This window comes from Falco peregrinus, chromosome 14 (assembly GCF_023634155.1).
Source record: "Falco peregrinus isolate bFalPer1 chromosome 14, bFalPer1.pri, whole genome shotgun sequence".
Lineage (NCBI taxonomy): Eukaryota > Metazoa > Chordata > Aves > Falconiformes > Falconidae > Falco > Falco peregrinus.
Window position 1 is genome coordinate 4,078,563 of NC_073734.1, and position 25,337 is coordinate 4,103,899.

The 25,337-nt window shown below is 51.1% G+C and overlaps 1 protein-coding gene and 1 long non-coding RNA gene across 6 annotated transcripts in view; one reads left to right on the plus strand and one right to left on the minus strand.

Moving 5' to 3' along the window:
- The window catches only part of ANKRD11 (ankyrin repeat domain containing 11), a 159,869-nt gene that overhangs the window by 104,472 nt on the left and 30,060 nt on the right, over positions 1 to 25,337 (plus strand). For all 5 annotated transcript variants that reach the window (XM_055819012.1, XM_055819011.1, XM_055819013.1 and 2 more), the window contains 2 exons: positions 15,025 to 15,169; positions 23,812 to 23,950. In XM_055819012.1, coding sequence (XP_055674987.1) covers positions 15,083 to 15,169; positions 23,812 to 23,950 — 226 coding nt within the window. In that variant the 5' untranslated portion in view covers positions 15,025 to 15,082. The remainder of the gene's footprint in view (positions 1 to 15,024; positions 15,170 to 23,811; positions 23,951 to 25,337) is intronic.
- LOC114011589 (uncharacterized) lies at positions 514 to 3,904 on the minus strand. The gene is made up of 3 exons (XR_003553555.2): positions 1,689 to 3,904; positions 1,526 to 1,606; positions 514 to 1,240 (listed from the first exon to the last, which is right to left on the minus strand). It is a non-coding gene; the product is annotated as an uncharacterized LOC114011589 (long non-coding RNA).

Consider the following 25,337-nt stretch of genomic DNA (forward strand, 5'->3'; position numbering starts at 1 on the left):
GGTGGGGATGTGAAAATGCCTTTGGGTTCGGTCAGTGGAAATCTCTGCCTACATAGATGGGCAGTGAGATACGGTGATGTGATACGAATGGATCATATAGGTCCCGTCTGAAGCTGCTGCTTCTCCTCGCTCTCCAGTGGTCTCTGCTGGAGTGGGAGGAGAGGGAAGGCTGGGGAAGCCTTTGAAGGTCACTGTGCTCCCGAGCTGTTCAGCGTAATCTGACTCGCAGAGCAGCGCACCAAGCCCGCCAGCCATCAGAAGAACATGAAAGAATTTCTGTGCAGTTCTATTTATATTGATATTCTCAAAAACATGGCGAGTAAAAAGCTTTTAGAACCATTGGGGAGTTCATTTCAAGTATTGTAGCTATGCAGCCTGCGCTTTCCTTCCAAAAACAAAGACAAGGGCAGGGAGGACCGGAGCATACGGACTGAGGTGCTTTGGTGATTGCCTCTCCAGCAGCACCGAGCAGCCCGGTGGGGCAGGAGCCTGCACCGGGGCAGGAGCCTGCACCGGGGCAGGGTACAGAAGAGCCCGTCTCAGGCTTTAGACTGTGGCATGTATCTGCGCTGCTGGATCAGGCTGCTCTGTCCCGGGGCTGTGTCTGCTCTGGCTGAACGCTCCAGTGGGAGCAGGTTTGTACAGGAACCCTGTCCAGACCAGGCTCTGACTAATTCAGTTCAAACCCCAGTGCATGATGCGTGCAGGCACTTTGTCCTGGTGCCAGGCAGGGTTTTAAAATGTGGCTGCGTTAGCTACCTTGAAAAACATCTCGTCTTATTACTGCAAGTTCCCTTAGAAAAAAATGCTCACACAAGAGTCGTTTTTAAAGTGAAAACTGAGCTGCTTGCTGCAGCAACGGGTGCATCCTGAAATCCTTGACAACTGCCTTGTAAAGTAATCTTAATGCCTATCTGTCTTGACAGCGCCTCTTAATGGCTTACTAATAATGCTGTAAGATTTGCTGGAGCTCTGCCACAGCCCTGCTGTAGGTTTGTAATGGTCTACTAAGCTCTCCTCCAACCTGAGATCCCCCCAGTTTTCCACGATTTAACAATTCCTCCAAACTGGGTAGCTTGGAAGGTATTTTCCAAGTGTCCTGTTGTGGGAAGGCGGCTGGAGCGGGCAGGGAGGTGTCTTCTCGGCAGTGTTCAGGAGTACTTTCAGTTGTGGTAGAGCTGTGGGTTCATTATCATCTATAGCCATTTTGTCAAGGGTGATACAGGAGCTACAAGGATTTCTAGGAATTAAAATAATTACATGAATTCCACAAGCAAAAATTCCAGCTCCATAAACACATTTTGCTACAACGTTGGTTTTGTGCCTGTCCTTATGGGAAAGGGGTCGTGTAATCCAGACATACAGCACTGGATTAAATTATTGTGTGCTGTAGGGTATTAAATCTCAGTTTTTGCTCTCCTGTGTGTGGGGGAGGGGGATTACTGGTACAGACCAGCATCGCAGCTAAGCTGAAGGATGTTTTTTAATCTAAAGTAAAATAGCAAGCAGAACTCTCACTACATACCTGGGCTTTAGTCATCACCAAAGAAGGTTTCGTGTACAATCCTGACAGCTCTGCCAAAGGGTGGGTGACTCCGGAGCATTTCTGGGGGGAAGAGAGATGTCAAAGCGAAAGCAAATGGAAGTGAAGAGCTTAGCTAGTGAAATATTTGAACGGTCAGCTTTACTTGGTAAATGTTTGGGAGAATATGTAGGTTCAGCCAAGTAAATGAAGAATCCTTGGACTAAACAGGGAACAGAATTCATCGTAAGTCCGGATTTTGTATTTAAAAAGTACTGACATGCTGTGTGCTCTAGCAAACAGGCAAGTGCCAGGCTCTCCTCTCCGGCCAGTCCTTCCTCCCACTCCCCTGGGGTTAACTTACGCCGTGTTAATAATTACTAGAATGTACTTTCAGGCAGGTTATTTGTTTTCCCTCCTCATGATGTGCAAGAGCGGATAATGAAATTAATTTGCACACTTTGTGAGTTTGCAAAGCTGGCTTCAGCCACGTTGCCACGATACTGTGCGGGTGCCAGCAGCTCCCGGGGCCGGTGTTTGCACAGCCGGGGCAGCAGGCTGCTATCGTGGGTAAACAGAGCTCGGAGGGGAGATGGGATGTACCCAGCCATGAGAAACGCTCTCTCCAAAGCCAGCGTGGAGCATGCAGGCTGTAAAACCCCTTCCCAATGCAGAGCGTTTAACTCTGCTGATGCCAATCAGTTAAGCAGGTAAACAGCCAAAGGAAACCCTGAAATTCCAGCGTTGCTCCTGCAGATTGTGGAGCTCACGGTACTGGCACTCAGGCACAGCAGAGGAGCCTGCCGGTGAATTCAGATACCATACTATACCCTTGTCTTTAAGTAATGAGTCCCGTACCCTCCAGCTCGGGGTTTGTGGTATGCAAGCCACGGCGTTCTCTGGGAGCGCTGGGCAGTGGTCCTCAGTGCTGGCCAGGCTCTGCAGGGCTGTTCTTGGTTACAACTTGCTGACAAGGCTGCATGGTCTGCGGGAAGCTCTGGGGGGGGGTGGCAGGGCTTCACCGTGCAGAGGGTGGGCACTGCAGCTCTGGGTGTTTTCTGTCCCCCTCGCCTCTGTGCTTGGCTGCGGGGTAAAAGCAGTTTGCAGGCATAGACCTGGCTGAGCCATTTTCTGCGCCCTAATTCACCGCACAGGTATGTGCAGTAAGGGACCAAGCCAGGAGTGTGAAGCACCAAGACTGTCCAAGCCTGACACCCCTGTCCTGCCCTTGAGACCCCCTGGGGCTGAGCCCCCTGTCAGCACCCTGGTGGGCATCTGCGTCCTGGCACGGGTGGGAGTGGGCTCGGTGTGGCCGTGTGCTGGACTGGTACTGCCATACAGCCCAGGGTTGCGTCCTGGATTTTGAGAAGGTTTAGTCCTCAGATCACGGAGACAGAAGCTGGTTGTGCTCGCCTCTCAAGGCTGTTGTTCACAGGCGGTGTGGTGCCTGGTGCAGTGTTACCGGGAGAACCAAATGTCTCCTTTGCCTGCTGTGATCCTGATGAGAGCACGTGTGCGGTCTGCCAGGTGCCAGCCACGTCTGCCTGGTGCAGACCTGGGGGACCAAGTATAAATAGTACTGCTCTGGTCGTACCATTCCTACCTGTATCTTAATGATTTATGCTCCAAGGCTTGGCTCTACAGGCCCCTTAATGTGTTATTTTAATCTGTTTGCAGACTGACTTTGGGCTGCTCTTTGGGCAGAGACTACCTTTCACTGCTGGTTTCTGGTTTTTTTCCCCTGGGGTCAATAAGCCTGACTTTGATCCTTCCCTTTTCCAAATTTTACTGCCGAGTGCCATGTTGTCACGTTGGGCTCCTCAGCCTGCGGGAGGTGGGCGAATCCAGGGCGCAGCTGGGAGACAGACCTTTCTTTTTTAAGGAAGACAAGGAGGCGGCAGAGAATCTAGTTGTTGGGGTTCCCCCCCCCCCCCCCCCCCCAACTTGCCACACATATGTTTTGTCGGCGTATTGCCTTTTTAGAGATGCTTGGGCTCCTGGGCGAGCCACGGTGAGGATGTGTGGTGGTGCTGGGACATCTGCAGAGCCTCACGCTTCCCAACATGGCACGTGGCCGGTCAGCTGCTGAAATGCAGCTCCAGATAGTCTCAACTTGGCTCAGTTTTCGGCGAGTGTTTAAGCAGTAGCTTTATAACAAATTGTCTTACAAGAGGCCTCGTGTACGTGTAACTTAATTAGGCTCAAAGTCAGGAGAGGCTCTCAATTTTTTTTGAAGGGTGGAGGCCCATGCCCTTACAGAAACGATCTGTTAAAGCGGGCCCATTTTTACAGCTTTCCATCGCTCCTGCTCTGATGACACATTCAACAATAGCTTTGTAGAGAAAACTGAATACAAGAATATCCCCTTTTTGGTAAATGCATTCCTATGTCTTTATGTACAGTAGGTCACCTTCGAAAGCACTGTAATTTGAGAGATGGAGACAGAGGAAGAAGACAGGAGAGCTGCAGAATGAACCTTGGTTCGATTCTTCGCAAGCCAGCAGCAGGGTTGTGTTGTGCCCAAACCTTCCCTGCCATCCCCTGGAAGAGGATGGCCACTTTGTTCTTACGTGCTTACAGCTGGGGTCCTGGGCAGCGTGCTGAGCCAGGTATGAGCCTCCTGGCACCGGTGCGGCCGTGGGCAGGGACCCTGCCGGCACCCGCAGCAGCGGAGGCACCGCTTGTTGGACCAGGAACAGGAAAACCAGCCAGGGAATTTGGCTTCTGAAACAAGGCGAGCAGAAGTGACGAAGGTAGCAGGCAAGGTGCTTCTCCCCGTATGCCTGGCAGCCGGCAGCGGAGGGCATGTGGTTTGCTTGGAGAAACTCAATGCTTTGTTTTTTCCGCGTTGGCTGCAGCGCGCAGAGCCCCACAGAAGCCACAGCAAGCTTTTTTCCTGTTGTACAGCTTGTTAAATAGCAGCGTGGTGGTGGTCTGTCATCAGCAGACGCACAGCTACAGACGGAGCTCTACTTCCAGCTCGGGCTGCAATAATCTGGGAAATCTGCTGTCCGTATCAGTGTGTCGGGGCTCAGGGAGCCGCAGCATCGTTTTAAGTAGTACAAAAAGCGTGGTGACAGTTTTGCTGGGAGGGGGAGCGGCGGTGGCTGGGAGGAAGCATTAGCAGTTCAAAACTGTGCATGTAGCCAGCTTGGAGAGCAGCACCGTGTGTGTGTGGCTGCCCTGCAGGCCAGAAATGTGTGCAGCAGACCTTCCGTAGCGCTCGCTCCCCCTTCCCTCCCTGCCTGCACTGCAGCACAGACCTTTGAAACTGGCAGAAGCCTTTCCCCCTCCGTAGCCCGGTGGTTGCCTGGCATTGGCTTGGTGCCGTGCTTGCTCCATGAGGTGTGGTGTGTTTGTAAGAAAGGCTTCCCTGCCCGGGTGCTGCCCTGGCAGAACACTGAAACTTTACATGGGCTAGACTATATTTCCCCCACCAAGTTCCTTGCATGCTTACAGGCTTCCCAGTTTAATGTGAGCTATGAATCAGTCTTTTCCATATCTTGAGGGAGAATGTCACATGAGCTTGGTGTTTTGCTGGGAGCACAGCAGATTTGCAGCTTTGATGCATTGTCCTGCGCTGGGTTTTGGCTGTGGTGGTGGATTTGGCTGCTGCACCTCGTGGTGGACAGTGATGCCTGCAAGTGCTGAAGGTGGGAGGTCTGTCTGCTCACGGCCCTGGGCTTGTTAGTAGAGAAGGAAACTCCTTCAGAGCAGAACATGGCTTAGGCACCTTGGGTATTCTCAGGATGTGCATCTGCTACCATGGCGTTTGGGGGTTTAGGGGAAGCAGAAGTCCCATGCGTGAAGCCGGAGCGGTGGCCTGGCAGCGTCAGTTGGAGGGGTCCGCCAGCTCACCGGCTCCACCTCTCCGCTTGAAGGCAGGTTCTTGCCAGCACTAGGTCAGGGGGTATTACCTTGCTGTGTGTTTCCAGTATCGGGTGTGTGTGCCTGTGTGTGAATAAAACTTTGAGAAATGTGTTAATAGAAGGCTTGGGAGACTGATGTGGCACTTCTGATGTGAGCCCTGTGTAACTGGAGTCTTCTGGTTAGTCTGGAAAATCAGAGCATCCAAGTTTTTGCTGTCTTCCCTTCTCTACTGGAATAACACTTCAGGGTTCTGGGGTTTTCTGGTTCTGTGCAACTATTTTTTTATGTCCATCTCTGTTCAGTTCTTGCCCTGTTGTTTAAAAGCTGCCAGTAGTATGGCAAACAAATACCAGTTTTGCTGCAAAGTGTTTCGTATATGGATAAAACATCGATCTCGAGCCCACTGGCCTCAGTTGAAAAGGAGAGAGGCAGACAGCCAAAACAGAACTCCTGTGTTTGCAGACCCAAATAAGAGTAAATCAGTGAAGTTCTGTGTTTGCTTTTTCCGTAAAGCCTGATGCCTTCAGGGCCCCTGTCTGGAAAGTGGTTATGTGTGAGGCTTGTTTTGTTGCCTGGTCCTTGCTGCGAAAGTCACCAAAATATTCCTGAAGTTCCTGTGCTTGAAGGAAGCTTTGCAGTTTGCATCAGGATGCAGAGGTGGGGAGAGGGAACCTGGGAAGAATTGTGCAAGAACGGGGAGGAAGAGAAATGTTTTGCTGAGATGATTATGGTCTTTCATGCTCGCAGCTGGGAGATGATGTTACTTGGCTGTTGCAATATCGTGGACTGAACACGAGTTTAAACACAGACATCCTGAAGCATTTGTTCAAATCCGCCAAGGGTCGAGCAGAGCTTTTTGTTAGGGTGTAGCTGGTGTCTGCAGAGCCCGTGCTGCGTGAGGCTGGTTGTAGCAGAGCTCTGAGCTGAGGGTCTCCTCGACTGGAAGGATCCTGTTGCAATGGCTGTGGCACCTTTTACAAAATATTTTTGGTTTCTTTCTTATGTAATGAAAACGTGCTTGGTTATTGTCTCCTCTGGGGTTTAAGGGCTTAAGTCATGTAGGTTTCTTTGTAGTAGAAGTTGGTCTTTGTCTTAGACTTGTACGTAATGAAGCATGGAACACAGAAAATTGGACGGGACCGGAGCAGGAGCCTTGTTCGGGGTTTTACTGCGGTGTGCACGTACATTATATGTGTTTGTGTTTTTGCATGTGCGTGCATGTACATATGTATATACAGAGATACACCCTAGTAATATGTAGTTTTTATTTCATTAAAGCAGCTCAAACTCACAGGACTGAGTCTCAGTTCACTGCTAAAATCCGCCTGCTGCGCCCCAGCCCAGCTGCATTACGTCAGTGCAGATACCGAGTTCCTGGAGGGAAACAAGGCACAAAGTTATTGGTGATTTAGCCACGTAACAGAGACACCTGTGTGAACTTAGATGGCCAAAACCAAGCACAAATGCATTCTTCTTTCTGATACCTTCCTGAGCCTTCTCTGCAGCTAAGCAGCAGATGGGGCTCACAGGAGCTAACATGAGCTTTCTGTAGGAATGGTGTTCACCCCGCAGCCTCCCCTTGGGACAAGTCACTAGTGCCAGGAATGGGAAGATGGAAAACACGCAGGTGGGGAATGCAGAGCAGTCCGGCCGAGGACGGAGCAGTGTGTGCCAGCAGACCCTGCCAGCCTATCACGCCTGGGTCCCCGGGCTGCCACCGGGACAGTGGGGTAGGTGACGCAGCTCGCTGCCAGGGCACCGTCGCTCGCTGCTGCTTCATCTGTTGCCCTTTGGTTCACTGTGATTTAGTCGGCATCAAATCAAGGATAGTGATGGTCAGGAATTTGTCTGCACTGACATGTTTCTCCATCTTGAAAATCAGGCCCAGCTCATTTTTGGGGCTTGGCGAATGCTCATGAACCCCTCGAGCTGCAGTTCAGCAGAGCAAGCCACAGCCATAGCACCCTGCCAGGCACGGGGAGGGGGCAGAGCCTGGCTCCCCAAACCGTCCTGGGAACAGAGCAGATTGTGCAGATTTGTGTTGTTTAGATTTTGCCAGAATAATGCAGCTCTGGGGAATCCCCGTCTTTCCCTGCTGGTGGGACCTTCAGGACAGGCTCTCGGCACGTTGGTGCACCGTGTGTGCTGTGGAGGTTCGCCCCGCTTGCGTCATGGTGAGCTGCAGATATGAGCTTTGCACTCCTCGTACCTCTCAGGCCATCAGGGTCTTTTTCTTTTTCCAAACCATCCTGCACACAGAAAACAGGAAATTTTCCCTGTTTTCTGTGTGCAGGATGGTTTGGGCTGCGTTTTCTCCTCTTAAATGCATGTGACATGCAATATGGTGTGCAGTCTGCTTAAAGTTAGCATTGCCGATCACTGTAGGTGCACAGTATTGCTTTCTGTAAGTCCTTGGGATGTAAATTAGGGAAGTACTTTTCCTCCCATATACAGCAGCAGTGGGAATATCCGAGTGGAGTTCATCCCTGTTTTAAGGAGGTTGATGTGCAAGAAGTCCGGTAGATGATTGTGTGGCAGATGTGGTTACAGCTCTTACCTGGTTGAAGCCCAATGGGTTTCTGTGCGAAGCAGAGAGGAGATGGGCCAAGTGCAAAGTCTTCCCTCTCCAGCAGGTTTTGGTCTGAGCCGGTGATCTGGAGCCATCCTGCAATTCGTTCTGAGAGGACACGGCGTCGTAATCGGCTCTTCCACTCTGACTAATGGTGGTGTGGCAGGGCCACACACTGCTCCAGCCTCCCTGCAACGCACCAGCCGCTCTGAAGTTTTCCTCATCACAGCTGATCCCACTCCCAAACCACAGCTCAGAGAACTGACTGAAACAACAGTTTTGTAACCTTGGCCAGAAACCAGATAATCAGTGGCATCCAGAAATGTAGCAATATCAAGAGGCAGCTGCATATAGGTAATTGAGGGAAGAGTTTGTGGGAAAAACTGCTCCCGGAGAAACCACACAGGCAGAGTGGTTGCTCGTGGTTGCAGGGTACTGTCAGGGCTCGCTTTTCAGACTTAGTGTATCCCAAGAACGGTCCCAGCTGGAGTATTCTGAATCACAGGGTAGTTGGTCATAAATTTCCAAATATAATCTTGTTAGATAATAACACTGAATGGAATAGAAAAACTTCAGAGTTGTCGGAATTTGAGACCAGTGCCCGGTCTTCTGATGCTGGGCAGGAACTGACACTGGCAGGTTATGTGTAGGGTAGCAGTTTAAATTTAACCCATTAGCAGGGATGGTTTCATATAACAAGTCATGGCTGGAGAGCCATTGAGGAGCTGGATGTTCACAGCAGCTGGTGAGGTCCTGAGCATCATCTTGACCACGGTCCTTGAAGATATAAGTGCACATCTGTGTGCACAAACTGCTCAGCAGGCTGAGCTTCTCCATTGCGTTGTTTTCTGCAGGTCCTAAGAAACACCAGGAAGGGGCATCTGTTTACAAATGATTGAAATACCAGTAGCTGCTTTAATTCATGTTGCCGAGTGTACTTGGCTGGGGCATATTTCAGAAACCAGCGAAGCCTTGCCTGAGCCCCAAGCCAGTCCATCCAGATGTGAGTCATTAGAGGCACATCAGGAGGTCAGGAAACACTGTGTGGGTTAAGGTGAAAGAAATATTTGAGAAAGGTGGAAGAAAGGAAAGTTATTGTGGGGACCAGGTACTGATTTTGAGAACAGGAGAGAATCCATGAAAAAAGGTGAAGAAAGATGTTTCATCCTGATAAGGACCAATATTCCCCTTCAAAAGTCAGGAACAAAAAGAAAGCAAGTTCCCCAGGGTAAAGAGGGAAGATGTTGAGTCGAAGGTGAGGGCATGATGGAGCTGGGAAACTGGGGTAACCCCAGATGTGACATCAGGCAAGTGTGCTTTCCAGCCGGCTGGGTTCAGAGCAGGGAAATGTGGAGATCTCTCAATTTCCCTTGTCTTGGATAATGGCTGTAAGAATTAGCACCTCGTGCTGCACTATCTTATTAATAGCTAATCTTTGTGATTACCCATTGTAAGGCTGCTGAATGAAACACACCTGTGTTTGCACTGCTGGCTTGCAGGCCTCCTGCTGCTCTTGGGCTTATGTACTGATGGTGGAAAAAGACGGACTTTACTCTTCCAGAGCCAAGCTGGAGCACAAAGAACAATTGTTCCTTGTTCCCCAAAGTGCATGTCCCATCGGTGCTCACAAGCAGTTTTAGGCACTAGTCGTGAGTTGTGTAGGCCTAACAGGTGAAGGAGAACATGGTGAAGAGCCTGTCTTTGGTGCTGGGAGCATGCTGGTAAACCAGCACTGAGCAGGATGCAGGTGGGCAGTGCTGGGTGGAGGCTGTGATGGTGTCTTTTTTGAACGTGCAGCCTGTTAGTGATACACACCATGATTTTTGGTGCGGACTCAGCAGGTGCTGTGCTACTGCATGGCTGGGAGATGGTCTTTGCAGGGCTGACAAACATCTCGGTGAAGGTACCAGCAGGCTGATGGAGAAGGACACAGTTCAGCATGTTGAAAGACTTCAACTTTTGTTTTATTTCCTGTACTTTCCGGTGCTGGGGAGAGGGAGGGTGTCAAATTTTGGATGTGATCTGTGTGAGTTGTTATTTTAAGGCAATATTCAGAGATTTAAAGACACCTCTTTTTCTGGACAGAGTCCTCAAAAGGAGCCTGAGGTTTAAAAATTTTCGTGTTTTGGTGGGGCTTGTTCATACTCCAAATTTTTCAGACCAAACAAATGTGTTGAATTTGTGCAAATAACGTCTGTGCCTCTAATTGCCATCCTTGTACTGGAGTTTTTTGTAAGGGGTAAGAGCCTCCAGCCAGCTTTTTTCTTATTGTCTGGCATTTAAGGAAGTCTGCACAATCTTCTTTACTCCAGGCTGCAGGGTATGGGCAGGCTCCGATGCACAGATCTTGGGCATGTGCTAATTTGTTGTGGCTTCGGATAGAGATGGCAGGAGCCCGGCTGGTGTGCTCGCAGCGGGGTGAGAGGCTGTGCAGGGACCTGCGGGAGGGCAGGCTTGGAGGGACGGGGTGGGCAGCCTGTGGTGCAGGCAGAGCCAGGGAAAGCTGGCGCTCCACCTTGGATATACATCTGAAAGCATTTGAGGACTTCAGCGTTTTTTGCATTTTCTGTTGTCACAGACATGGATGCTGCTCTCTGTGCCCGTGAAGGCAGGAGAGGTAGGGATAGAGGTTTGGGTGTACACGGGGTCCGCTGGGTTTGTTAACGGTGGGGAATCTCCCCCATCAGGCACGATGTTGGCGTCGGCTGGCTGGGGCTGAGCGGGCTCTGACCATCCCTGTGCCTGTCCCGATTTGCCCATGGCCTTCACCGGGAGCCTGGTCCTGGCTAACTGGTGTGACTGGTCCTGTGCTGCCTCCCAGCTGCCCAGACGGCCTGCTGGGCCGAGCATGGAGCCAGCAGTGCTCTCCTCCTCCTCCTCCTGCAGCTTGGGGGGACAGATGACCCCCCCTTCCCTTCCCATCCCTTTTGGGACCATTGCCTTTTGAGGTCCTCCACAGAAATGTTTGGTCTTAGTGTGTGGCTTCGCCTTGGCATGCCATGGGCGGAATAAAAACCATTTTCAACTGGTTCCTCGCCCCGGCGAGGGGAGAGGAGGGGATCGTGTGTGCTCGGCCAGACTGGCTCTGCAGAGCCCTGCTGTTCCCGGACGCACAGCTCCAGCCCCGCTCCTGGCCGTGCCCCCCACAGTCCTGTTCCTCCACCCTCCAGGAGGGTGCTTGGGGATGCTGTGAACCCCCATCTGCCAGCCCCTGCCGTGGGGGGGAGGCAGCGGCCAGGAGGGTCCCCAGCCCAGGAAGGGCCACAGGGCAGCCCTTCTCCCGCTGGGCTGGGTGTCGTGTCAGTTTTTCCAGCTTTCTCCCTGCAGGCAAAGTCGTGTGTGCCATGCTCCGGCGGCTGGGACCGCAGTGGCCTTCCCTGCAGGCACTTGGGGCCGCTGGCTGGAGCTGGCTGTCCCAAACCGGCGAGAGCTGCCACGGCCGGGCTGGCCGAGTCCCAGGGCTGAGTCCCCTGTCCACAGCTGCTTCCCCAGGGGAGAGGCGTGGGACCCGGCGTGGGACCCGGCCTGGCCGGCTGCGGCAGGGTGCTGCTGGCCGGGCGAGGGGCTGGGTGCAGGGGACGGCGGCGTGCGCAGCTGGGGCTGGCTGCTGGCCAGAGGTAAACAGCTCCTTTGTTTTCCTGGAGAAGTACGAGGGATTATATTCTGTTGAGCTCACTCGGTCTCCCACTTCTTATTGTGCAGCAGACATGTAATCATTTAGTTCAAGGAGCTTAGTTAATTGTTTACAAAATAGGAAGGGTGATGATTGTCTCTTGGTAAGGAGGTGAGGTTGAGAGGGGTGTGGTGGAAAGGGGGTGACTTGTCCAGCTCCCAGATTAGGAGGGATTGAAGCCAAATCGTAATTCTGCAGCCCTAGATTTGCAACTTTGAAATGCCTTGCCGTCGCTCCCGCAAGCTGGGGATAGCTCTTCCAAACCAGGAATTTGTACCTCCCTTCTGACTCTTATTAGACGTGCTTAAAAATGAAACGAAGACTGTGCGAGCCTTGTTGGTAATTGTTGTGCAAATGTAATACTCCCTCCAAGCTGTTAAACAGGCCAGTGCTCTGTTTACATGGAGAGGCAGCCAGCTTTCCAAGTGTAATGAGTCAGCTAGATGAACAGAAGGGGTGCAGAATTAATCTGGCATCCGTCTGGCCTTTTCTCAGTTAAACAGGTTTTTGAAGCTCCACGTGAATAGGTACCTACCCCGGTTACAAACAGCCACAAAGGCATCAGGAGTGGGCAGAATTTTTTCGAGAATAAATTGACAGCGTGCAGGCCATGAAACAGTTGTAGCGAGGCGCTGGAAACAACGTGGGGTTTAATTTTGGGCTGTTTGTGGTCAGGAGCGGAGTGTGCCCTGGTCCCAGCCGTGCTGGTCCCTGCGCTCATCACTGGTGTTAAGTGAAGCTGCTTGTTTTTAATATCCTTTCCCGAGTGCAAATTTCCATTGCCCTGCACATCATCTGAATTTCCACTTCTTAGATTTGCAGTGAATATTGAAGGGAATCTGATCAGGTGTGTGTCGACTGTGTGTCCTCCGTACAGACGCAGTGCTCCTGCCCAGTCCTGCTCCTCACAGGCATGTGCTCAGGCACTTGCTGGTTTCTCCTTTATCTGCACCTTAATGAGCACCAGTAGGTGAAACTGAAGGGAAAAAGTTCTTAAACTTTACAAATTGATTAACGATGGCTGATGATCATCAGTGATGATGAACGGTGATGTTCTTGAGGCTGTAAATGGCTGGAGCTGCTTCTAGAGGAAGCAATTGCAGCGTCTGGGACCCCCATAGATGTGCAACACTGAGGGAACGCCTCGGGCTCCGGAGCAGTGCTTTTGGTGGAGTATCACCGGCGCCAGGAGAGCCTTGCTGCCGTGATACGTGATGTCTCTTTAGCCAGCGAGCCCCTGGTTGGGTGTGCGGCAGCACAGAGGCCAGAGCCGCTCACTCTTGCCTTCAGGTTTTGCGAGCTCCAGCCTCTCTCTGCCGGCACCCAGCGTGCCCGAGGACGGCTGAGCTGCCTTTTTAAGGTGCTGTTTTCAGTCAGCCCTTGTGGTGCTTGAACTTTGGCACTTGTCTTGGGCTGCAGGCCCTTCAAGTGATGAAGAGCAGAAATTTGGAGACACAGATTTCTGTAGTTGGTTCCCATGCTCTAACAGAAGATTTTCTTTTTCCATTCTCTCTTTATGGACGTGCTGGGTTGGTATGCTGAGTTTTCTGCACTTTCCCTGCTGTTTTTGCTTCCCAGCTGCAGTGATGAGGGGGGCTGATCAGCATGCTTTTGTCTTTGCCAGTTCAGGTCCTTTCTTGCTCGTGCATCTAAAAGGAAAGGGCTGGTGACTTCTGGTTGGGGGTCCCAAAACTCAGCGCCATGGCTGTCCTTGCGTCGAGCAGGGAGACATGAAGAGGTCTCAGTCCCTGGAGCCTTTGTTACAAAACACGGGTAACCACCATCCCGTAGCACAGGCAAAGGAGCTGGGGCGGAGGATTAGCCACCTTGGAAAGCACGTTTCCTGTTGAAAATGCCAGCTCCGGGATGTCTTAGCACTGTCTGTGCCGAGTGCCTTGGTCTAGGAGTTTGTGCTGCTGCGGGGCTGGGCTGGGGCCTCTGAATCACTTTTTTTAAAAAAAAAAAAAAACGAAAACCAAAAAACACCAAACCCAACCCAACCCAAAGGGCTCTGAAGCACAAATGAAACATTTAAATTATGAAGGGATTTCCAGAGAGCTTCTAAAATACGAGGCTGATGAAAGCACCATGCTAGTGTTCCTCCAGCCCTTAACCCCCTCTCCTGCCCCAGCCGCCGCAGGTGCAGGGACCCAGCACCCAGTGAGATGGTGCTGGGCTTTTCCTGGTGCTGCCCAGGAAGGCGGTTCAAGGTCCACGCTGCTTCGTCCCCCAGCCCTGAGCATGCAGGAGGGGTTGGCTCCTCTCCTCTCCTGTTTTCTTTCACTCTCCCCGCCCACAGAATTCCCATCTTGTGATGGAGCGCTGCATGACTTTGTTCCTGGACAATTTCCTGCAATTGTAGCTCTGCAGAAACCCAGCCGCTATTATAAGAAGTTAATGGGTGCAATGTGTAGTGTTGTCAGGTGGCAATTAGCTGGGGAAAGCATTTTCAAATGGTGCCTGTTTATGCTGTTTCAGCGTAAGTACGACTAGACCTTTGCTGTAGGGATTGATGTGGGTCACTTCTTGGAGATATACTGTTGCACGGATGCTTTTTAGCCTCTGGTCTCGGGAGAGGAGATATTTTTGTTCACCTAAAAAGGCCTCGCCTGCCTTGGCTTGAGCCAGTATTTCTGATCCCTGTTGCAGCTCATGCTTCGCTGTATTTCAGATGTCAGTTGTCTTTTCAGCCCTGTAACCAGGCAACACATGGCAGGAGCAGGGAGCGCTTTGTTATTCTCCAAATTGTCTTACCTAAGCCAAGGTATGGCAGCAGCACTGGTGCCAGGGTGAGGAGCCTGTGACAAACTGTGCCGGGAACACTGTGACCCCCTTGGCAATTTCTGGTCTCGTCTCATAATGGAGACGTGTTCAAAAAGTGCATTTTATAAATGGATTTTGTAATTGGGCGAAGTGTGTATTGGTCCTGCGAGCATCTGGAAATTCTGTGTGACAAACTGGAGGGTCAGGGGTGTCCCTGCCCCGGACATGCACCTGGGAGGTCCATCCCCGTGTCCCTGTACTCTGGACAGAGCTGTACCTGCAAGAAACTTTTTGTAGGCTTGGAGTGATGCTGTGGGTGAAGAACAGGAGGGGATATTGCTCTCTGTTTGGGCATGATCTGTTTTAGGCTATCCCTTGCACATCAAACAAGTCATGTCTGCAGCTGCAGGTCCCAGCTCGCTTCTCATTTGGAAGGTGGCAGAAGCCAGCAGTGGTTTTGCCCGCTCTCATCTGCGGTGTGCGGCATTCAGAGGCGCTCAGCCATCCTGGTGTTGCCGTTCAAGGGCTCGGTGGGAGTTTATCCCCATGGGAAGTGTCTTGCCTTTTTTCCCCCAGTGGAAAGATCCTTTTGAGATGTCTAACTTCTTTTTTCCTCTCTCTAAACAGACGGTTGATGATGAGGCGATGGCAGCATAAATGAAGATCAAGTAAGGAAGGCAGAACGATGCCCAAGGGTGGGTGTTCTAAAACACCACAGCCAGAAGATTTCTCTCTCAGCAACGACATGGTGGAGAAACAAACGGGGAAAAAGGTAGCATGTTTGGTTCGCTTACCTTCCTTTAGGGATGCTGCCTCTTATGCCTGATGTCTTCAAGCCATGGCTGTATTTCATGTGGCAAGAGGTTGCCATGGGCTGTTACTATCAGAATCAAATCAGTGTATTGGCTCTCTGCCAGCTGATGCGGTCCACTTCATTTCTCGGTGGCCGCAGTACTTCCCAGGTAGTGCTGCCACTGTGTAGGCCCGACCCGGCCAAGCCATGGGGGGATGCTCTGCAAGATTCTCTTGCAAGTACTGTGCATTTGTAAGCTTTTGTGCACTAAGCCATGGAAGGACCAAATGCAGCGATTGCGCGAGTGCGTGCTGTGCGAGGGAGGAGTTTCTCCTCCTCTGGCTGCAAATGCTGTGCCGGTGTCAGACTCGGCTGGTCTTGCTTCACCCAGAAGTCTGAGTGTGGCCTGACCAGGACTCAGCATGTGAGCTGCTCTGCTGAAATTACTGTTTCTGTGGTTTTATTTGAGGTGTTTAGGTTTTGACTGGGCTTGAGGTGAGGTTACTGAGATGAAATCTGAGTTCAAGGATAAAGAAGTTCATACTTTTCCTCTTCGTTCCCAAGTTCTTGTTTTGCTCCAGGCTTTAGCTCTGCTTCCTCTCATTCAGCTTTTTTTCATCCTTCTCAGTATTGGTAGTTTCCAGTAAATAGTTGTGCAGAATGCTGTGTACAAATGTCACCTTTAAATATAAATTAAAACCTGCATCTGCTGTATTCTGCCAAGGAAACAACTATCATCCACTTCCCTTTGATCTCCTTGCTCCAGTTTCTCAGCATTCCCCCAGGAGTTTCTGCCAGGCCCCGGGAGCTGAAGCCGAGCTTTGCAAGCACCAGCGATGCTGTGTCTCTTGCTCTGTCACTTCCCCTGCCATCCCACCCGCACTGATGACAGTAACTCCTCTTATGACTGAGGTCATACTATTGCCAAAATGAGGAAAATGACAAATAACCGATGGGAAAATCCCAGGCAGAAATTTGATTATCCGGCACGCTGGTAGCACCTGCCCCGTTCCCCTTTCTGTTGGCCATGCATGCGCAAGTCCAGAGCAGGAGCATCGCCTCTGTGCGGGCACTTTGCTGGGCACAGCATGGGGCTCCTGGGAGGGGGGTAAAAACTGGGAGCAGGGGCGTTGGAGGTGAAACAGCTGCCCTGTTACATGGGGAAGATGTCAGCATTTACCCTGGCAAATGAGGCTGAGCCCGGCAGCGCAGGATATGTAAATACGGGGTTTTGTCTGCGCTGCGTAAGAAGCTTAATGTTGGCGCAGGTGCTTCAGGGGGGAGAGGATCAGTTATAATATGAATCAGCTCCCATTTTATTTCATCCACTCACGGTAGCTTAAAGGCTGCATGTTATTTACAGAGCAGGTTTGTTGAGCAGTGCTAGGGACGCCGGGAACTGGAGTTATCTCCCGCTGGCTAAATAACTAGGACACAAATGATTTTATGCTTCCCATTCAGAGGCATCGGTGCAGACCTGTGGAGAGCGGTATTGAGTAAGGATGGGGAAGAGCCTTTCTGCCTGCTTAATTCGGGCCTTCTCAATGGAGAAGGCTCTTGTGCTCTGGGGATGGAGCTGAGATCCAGCCTAGGTGGCCGAAGGACACGGTGCAGCGATTCACCCTGTTCAAGTTAACTCTGAAGTGGGAGCTGGAGCAGTGACTCAGGTTGAAAGCACTCGGGCGTAAGACCTCCTCCTTCCAGACAGCGTCGTACCTGCCTGTCAAGCAAGCCTCTGCTTTTAATTTATCTTGCCCTTGTCAACACTCCAACGGCCCGAGCCTGCTCCTTGGCACAGGCTTGCTGGCGGAGGCTGGCTAGGGAAGGCAAGAGCGGCTGCGGCAGAGCCCCGGCCGTGCCACACAGAGGGACCCACACCCACCGAGGCTGCTGGCGATGGTGCACGGGGAGAGCACAGTGAAGCTATAGCTGCATCGCCACTTGAGTGTTTTCCTCTCAGTGCGACCTTGGTATCGACACTTCTAGCGTTAAACAGGCTTCATGTGCCTGGGCTCTGAAGCTGTAGCACTGAAGGCAGGTGGGGGTGCGGGGTGCAGGGTGCTCCTCGGCCCTGGTGTTGCGGTGGGCTGAGTGCTGCAGGAAACACGTGAGTTCTGCATTTGAGCACGGTACAGCCAGGCTCTGGGGGAGGCTGCCCTTTCTGCACAGGGCTCCTGCTTGGTGGAAGAGGGTGTGAGCTGCTCTCTTTCAGTTGTAGAGCTCACTGTAAGAGGGAACTCCTCCTAGCTCTCTGCTCCCTGCCCTTCCATGGGAGGGACGTATTAACTAGTGAGATGTCGCTCGAGCAACAAGAGTGAAGTGCTTCAGAGGCTGTGTCTCTGTTGCCCTCCGTGGCCAGCAACATGAGATGGTCCATCTGCTTTGCTGCTGTGGAGCAAGGAGCAGTTTCTCCCGGGGTTAGCGGAGGCAGCGGGGCAGCCGGTCGGGCCCTGGCAGCCTTATATGGCTGCGCACAGCCTGCTTGGGGCGGGCGCTCGACAGCCCCGCAGGCTCCTTCTGCTTGAGTTCTGACTGAAGGATTTTGTAAAAATAAGCATGCCATATATGAATAATTCTCCTTTCTGGTGTAGATCCACAGATCCCCATACCAGGAGCAGATTACTCACGACTTAGGCTGTGCAGAGCACCACAGCAAGAATTATATCAGTTGTCGAAACCATTTCCTGATGTGCCTGGGACCGCTTGCTGCGTGGTTACACCGTGTGCTCAGAGGCTGCAGCAGAGGATTTGTCTCTTTATGAGGAAATGCTCCCACTTGCGCAGTTTAAATTGTATTTTTGCTGCAGTGATTGAACTGAATGCCAAGCAGAACGATGTTTGACCACCGGTTTTTGCTTGTAGGAGCTAGCGGAGGTTAAAAGAAGCTTTTGCTTTTTCTCCTTCCTTTTCTCCCAATTTCAGAAAAGCAAACATAGTCCTTAGTTCTTGATTCTTCTTGAAACTTAGCGGGCTGTTAGGGCTTTCCAGCGCAGTATGGACAGGCGCTGGGCTCTGTGTCCAGCACAGAGTCACTCGCCAAGGCGTGAAATGTGCAGGAGCACTGGGTGACTCGGTGACGTTCCAGTGAAGATGAGCAGCCTGTAGTCATTGCAGGGTAATATTTCTTACAAACCTCAATGCCTGAGGCATACAGGAACGGGACTTCAGTCCCAGTTGACTCCATACTTCCAGTGTTTTGTTGCAGCATTGATAATGACACAAATTCAGACTTTTTGAAACTTTATGTGTATGTGTTGTCCTCTGGTTTTGGAATGGATACAAGGGACCCAGATTTAGGGAATACCAGGGTTCACTTTCCAGAATGTTCACTGTGCTCTCGGGGTAAAATTGTGTCCATCCCTTTTTTGTGATGCTGGGTGAGAACTACTCCTGCCACTTCTCTCCCTCTGCAACCGGCAGAGACCCGTTCGGGAAATTACATGCTGCTGTCACTGTTCGAGCAGGGAAACTCCTGCTCTTGCAGTATTTGCTTTTTGCAGCGTGGGTTGTTTTGCCCACGGCAGGAGTTTGGTGTGCTGGCTTGGCATGGGGCATCACCCGGGGGTGCAGGCGTTGGAGCCCTTGGTCCTTTTGGGTTTCTCCTCGCAGGCTGCCGGTGCTGGTTTTGTTCGTTGCTGCTTACTTTTTACTAGCATTGCAACCTGAAACACTTTCAACTCATTTTGGAGAACAAAGGGCTTTGGGGATTTCCATCGCTGGTAATGCAAGTCTTTGCATAAGCGGCTGGGACGTGAGTCAGGTTTTTTCAGTGTGAAGCGCAAGCACGGCTCTGGCGCAGCTCTCGGCGGGCGGGCAGAGGCAGCGGTTCAGCGTTTGTGTGCGGGCACTGATCGCACAGCCCTGCTGCGTGCGACTCGGGCGGACAGAGGGGAGGAGCAGGCTGCAGATGCACAGCCCATCCTGTAAAGCAAGCTAGAGACTTGCTTAGCTTCTCTGCTGGAAATACGGATTTCTTCGCATGGGTTTGTAAGTGGCTCTGCCTCACAGAATCTTGCATTTGGAAAGAACTACGTGTTTGGTTTTGCTCTGAATACCAGTGTTTGGACAGTAATCTGACCTAGCTGGAGTTTTACATGAAAGTGAAAAGTGGCTTTTATTTGTCTGTGTCATAATGACCTGAGCAGATCAATATCGGGGTCTCGCTCACTGATTAGAGATCTTTGTCCTAAAGAGAAGTTGGCGCAGACCCAGTTAAGCCCTTCCACTCCACACACCACGTGCATGGCTTATACCAACATAGCGTCTCGCATCGGGCCAGTTCATGATCAGTTTGTGCTCCAAACCACGACAGCTGATAACAACTTATGAGGCTTCTTTTAGCTGTAGCAAGTGTAACCCAAGGTGGGTTCAGTTATTCCTGTAGTAAGTCATACTAAGAACATAAAGTGGCAGTAGGGGATTTTTCCTGAAGTCACAGTCTGCCGTCTCCCCTTTGCCAAAGCAACTTTTAGTAACGCCTACAAAGGGGAACTTGTTTCTGTTGCTGAGCTCTCAACAGCACCCCCAGTCCCCAAACTCCCTCTCTTACTCTCGGCAAGAGCTGACCCAGCCTTGGAGAGCCCCAAGCCTGTCTTACACACAGACATTCGTGCAGAGAAACTTGTAATGTCAATTGATTTGGATTTGTTCCTTTTGTGAAACCTAGTTCAGATGAGTCTGAGCTTACTTTAAACATGAGAAGACCTAAAAATGAAAACAGCTTTTACTCAAAAAAAGGACGACATTCTTCATTACCAAATTGGAAATAATTAGGGAAGTAAAGCTTAAAATAAGAACATGAAAATGCACGTTGCTTTCAGGAATATGACTCTCCCAGCTGCCTTAATTTCTCTGCGATGGTTTCACCGCCAACTGCTGCAGGCATCCTCAGCGGGTCGCTGCTTTCCAGGGGGGAGCAAAGTTTGGATCTTCCTTGCTCCAATTAGTATAAAAGGTTATCATTATGCTACTGTACAAATTAATCTTCAAAGCAGTGCTGGGACTGCCACCGCTTCCTTCGTTCCTCGCTATTTAGTTTTGCTGAACTGACTGGATCGGCAGCTCTGAGCATTTGGACGAATGCAAACGAAGCATTGCCCAAGCGTGCCCAACGCTGGGTTTCGCAGAGCCGTTTCCATCTCCATGCCGGGCTCACCAATCTTGCCTGGGAAGGCTTTTTGCCTAGTTCCTCTGCTCTGTCTCTCCTCCAACATGGAGTCTTTAACAACATTGCAGAACTTTCTAGAATAATTTGCGTTTTCACCTGTTGGCACTTTTTCTTATTCCCAAGTGCAGAGATCCCGCACAGCATTAACATAGCAGCCTGACCTGGCTTGCAGGCACTGCAGCCCCCCGGCACCTGCAGGTTTAGGCTGTTGCGCCGCAGCGGCCAAAGCCAAAGATGAAGGGAATTTTAGAGAAGGTATATTTTAAACAAGCTGTCACCAATTGTTTGCATTTAAGCGGGGTGCAAGAGGAGCAGTGCTGCCAGCCGATGCCTGGAGCTGGGTTGCCCATGAGGCAGAGTGCTTTTTGGGCAGCAGAGGACATGACGTGATGGGTTTGCTCCAGCTGAAATCTGTTTAAAGGTAACAAACAATGAAAAAAATGTAATTTTTGTATTAAGCACAATTGACCTCTTGTTGGAGTTCTCAATGTGAAACCTGGTGTCTGGAAAAAATGCTGGGAGTGTAGGAAATCCCACTGCAGGGTGCCGGGGGCTCCGCTGCATCCTGCCCCAGTGCTGCGAGAGCAGGCAGAGCATCCCGGTACTGAGGTGCAGGAACAGCCTGCCTGAAGGGGCTGGGTGAGGAAATTGCAGTACAGACAGCGAGCGCGGCGGCTGGCAGAGGGAAGTGTCGTTTTTGAAGCGTCAGCTGTGACTGATCCACCTTGGACTCTTCTAGAAGTGTCTCTCCTACTGAGGACTGCTGCCGCTCGGTGCTGGCAAACCCGAGCTGCCGGTGTCGGGCGTGAGAGGTTCAAATGCACCTTCAGAGCCCAGAGAGGTGCCGGGTTTCACCGGCACTGTGATCCTGCGGCTCCCGATGCTGGAGCAGCTCGGATGCCATGTGTGCAGGTGTGCCCTCAGACCTGGGCACCGGGGGGAGAGACATGCACGTGGTTGTCTCTGCTTTTATGCTCTTGTCCCAGGCCCCAACTTCTAAAGGGTAAAAAGGGTTGGGGTGATGGTTGTCTTGAAGCGCAGTTGAAGTTTTTGAGGGGGACGCAGGGGCCATGTCTCTGCAGTTGTTATCCCCAGGGAATGTTCCCCCCGCATCAGCATGGCCTCTCGGATGCTCAGTGGGGTTTGAGTGTAGCGTTGCTGGTTGAGCCTGTGTTAAACTGGGGAGCAACAGGGCAGACCAGCATACCTACTTGCAACAAGGCAGCTCTGGGAGGCAATCCATGCTCCCTGGCCTTGCTGGCACCTCTGAGCTGTTGGGAACAGCAGCTGGCATCATTTGTTGTTGCAAACTATTTTTATTCCCGTCAGAAAAAATAAGATTAAAGCTTTTAAACCTGGAGGGTTTAAATGAAATGCTGGAGTGTTTGTTTTGGCTGTAGTGACTTTGTCCCGTTGCACTGCTGACTCCTGTGCTGAGGAAGGGCTCTCAGCACTGCTCTCAAGCAGGGCTGCCCTTCTTCAGGCTCCAAACGTGCCTTGGCTCCCTCCAACCACAAAAGCCACTGTCAGATAGGTTTGTTTAGCTTGCTTTACCAAAAAAGGGATTCCCCAACCCATTTTTTGGTCCTCACTGGAGCGCAGGCGAGAGGGGCCGAGCATTGGGTGTGCAGCCACAGGGCTGTCAGGCTGCCCGTCGCGAAGGGGACGTGCAAGCAGAACCCGTTGGTCCAAGTAAACAGTTTCTCTTTAACCTGCGGGTGAAGTCTGGTTGCCAGACAGAAACTCAGAAAGAGGAAGGAGCAACATACACAGTGACGACGCGGTCTTGTGACTGCTGGCACAGGAGCCACCTGCCAGGGTGCTGAGTCTGATGCAGACAGCATGACTGGGCTTCTGTAAACAAGGGAATTTCTGTTAGATTTACTTGTCTGAGTTTCCAGCGATGGTCTTGCATGATTTAATGCATTGAGATAATCTAACTCTATATCTAAAGCTTAGGGTCTAGGTTTTGCTAGGTTATTGAAATCAGATCTATCACAAAGCTGCTTGTTCTGGCCTTGTTTATAGAGCAGTGGCACAGTGCTCAATCCAGAAGCGCTTGCTTAAAATAATACTGTTTCTCATGTACAAAAAACAAAAGTGCATGACTTCAGTCTGTATACATTCACAGCATACTGAACTCCTGAAGTTTGAGTTATGTACCAGCTCTTGCTGTTCCTGTGAAAAATCTTGTCTGTCTCAATACTTTGTCTTGCTCGGGATGTTTCTTCAAAATTTCTTCCTGCTGCTTGTACCAGGGAGCCCCCAACATTGCCTTCTTCACCTTGCTGCATGTTAAAATCCAAACCAACCCGAATAAACAAGACGTAGGTTGGCCTCTCTGAGAAAGCAGTAATGCTCAGCCAGCATCCGCGTTGCTTTCCTTGCATTTATGCAGCGTTGGTAGGTTTGTTCTCAAGGTAGCTTCTCCTTCTAAAATCCCAGTTGAAGCTTGCATGGGAGACAGACAACTAAAACATTCAGCCTCTGGGAATGCCTCAGCTGGTGTTTGCACATAGTTGGGACTTAGAGTTGATCAGCCCCAGCGTATCCAGCAATACCCAGCATACCCCAAAACACAGGTCTGGGGGGGAGTGAGCTTTGCCAGGGCCGGTGCTACTGGAACTGCTGCTTCGCTGCTGGATGTTGCCACCACGGGACCCTTTGCCCCATGACGGGGCAATTGCAGGAGCACCTGCGGAGCTGGGAGCACCTGGAGCTTCTTGCCCTGGGATGGAGGGTGCTGCCTGCAGATACCGGCAGGGCCGTACTGGCCTTTCTGGTACAAATCGTGACGCTGACTGTACAGTGCAAACCTTGTAAGTGCATTTGGCTGCGGTGCTGATCCTGTAAACAGTCAGCAATGTTAACAGACTTATCGGCTGCCAGAATATTCTCCAGAGTAACATGTTATCACGTAGGCTCAAATAGTAATGCTGTATTCTTGTGCTAGAAATACTGCAGGCCCCAAGGAGCAGCCCTCAGCTCCTCACATTGAACCAAGGGCCTTAACGCTGGGTTTTGTGTGTGTCCCAGGCGTGTTCTTTGCACTCCCCTCCATCCCACTTCTGCTTGGGATTGGGAGCCTTTCCCAAATGATGGGTGCGGCTGTGATCAGAAATCCTCGGGTTCCCCAACCCCAGCCTGTCTTCCCCTTGTGCTCACAGCAGGCACACCCCTGCGGCACACAAGGTGTTGGCTCCCGGTTTTCACGTGAATTGGTTGCAGGTTTGGCACCACGTGGCAACCTTAGTTGCCCTTGCTCTCCTCTGGTGCTGGCTGAGCTTTTTAGCTCGGTGGAGGCTGCTTTCCGCAAGACACTAAACCCTGGTGCTGGAAACCCACGGTAGAGAGGAGAGAACAAGTGCTGTGTGAGGCTGGTGCGGGACTTTGGGGGTTTAGGTGAATGCAGTCCATGGAAGGCTCTTATTAATCTGGTCTCTTCTCTTTCTAGGATAAAGATAAAGTTTCTCTAACCAAGACTCCAAAGTTGGACCGGAGCGATGGCGGCAAAGAGGTGAAAGAGCGAGCGACCAAACGGAAGTTGCCTTTCACTGTTGGAACAAATGGAGATCAAAAAGACTCGGATACAGGTACAGAAATGACATATTCCACCCTCAAAACATGAGTGTTGGGGCTGGTGGGGAGCACACAGTGTCCGACACACAGGCAATCCATATTGAAGTGTTGTCTGAAATTTCCTGTATTTTAGTTGAAGGAAGAGGCATGTGGACAAGAAGATAACTGTTTTGGTATGCACGTAGACATCTGGAGCTGAGCGGGTTAATGCCGTTAAGTTCTTAATTATGTATTTAACTGGACCAAGGGGTGGCTTCCCTTCCTTTGGCTGGTGGTCCCTTCTGCTCCGTTTCTAACTAGTCCAGTTCATGAACTGCAGCTTAGACAAGCCAAGAAACGGTGCTGGGCTTGTTAGTAAGAACTTGGAAAATAAGAGAATAAAGCTGAGTACTCTTTTAAAAGAAAAACAACAAGCAGTAAAAAAAATGAGTTTGCATGTGGCTGCTTAAAGTAAGCCTGATGCATATGTGTATGTCTGTAGGAATACATATGTATACCTCTCTAGCCACGTTTTGTTGTTTTGAGGCTTTAAACTTGTACTTCACTGTCTTAAACTGAACAATTATTTTCAATTGGTGTGTGTAAAACTGCCTGGAGGCCATACTGATGGGCTGGAGGTGTGACTTTGGTGACTGGACCTTTGAGTGTTCAGCTCGGCTCGCTGGGGCTGATGCAGGTGGTCCTCAGGACCATAAGGATATTAAGGTGACCTGTTTGCCCCAGTTCTTGGGGCTGCCAAGGTTGCAGCGTGTTTGCAGCGTGACTGAGCGGCATGTCCTCAATCCACGCCTTGTTTCTGGGAAGCGTTGGTGCCGCTATGGGTATTTCAGCCTGGCTGTGTCACGGTCAGGCAGGTCACATCTCGTGGCAGAGAAGTGGCTGGTACTCGTGGCTCTTGCCCACCGTGGTCCCACGTAGCTGCAGAGATGTTGAATGGGCTGTTTGATTTGTAAGTGATTGGGAAGAGCTGTCGCAAAGCTTTGACAAGGAGAACATGATGCTCTTTGCTTGTAAGGGGCTAAGCTACGGATTTATGGGCAGAGGTTTGAGTAGATCTTCTGTACATTTCTAGGAAATACGCATTAGGAAATAGTTCTGGTCAGGTAAGGATCAATAATTGTGCGAAGAGAGAGACTGGACTAAAAGTTGGGAATATGCTTATAAATGGTGAAAGATGTTTTGCTGTTACTCTCTGGTGAGCATGTGAGGTGGTCTGGCATGGGATGCAGCGCATCGGCCTTCCGTGAGCTGTCGGCCAGTCTCCCCTGGTTCAGAAACTGGGAGGGCAGAATTTAAAAGGTCACGAGTGCCACCTGGGACATGCAGCCACTGCAGCAGTGAGGGCTGCTTCACAGGCGAGGTGGCATGTCCTGGGGCTGGCCCGGCATTTCCGTGGGTTTC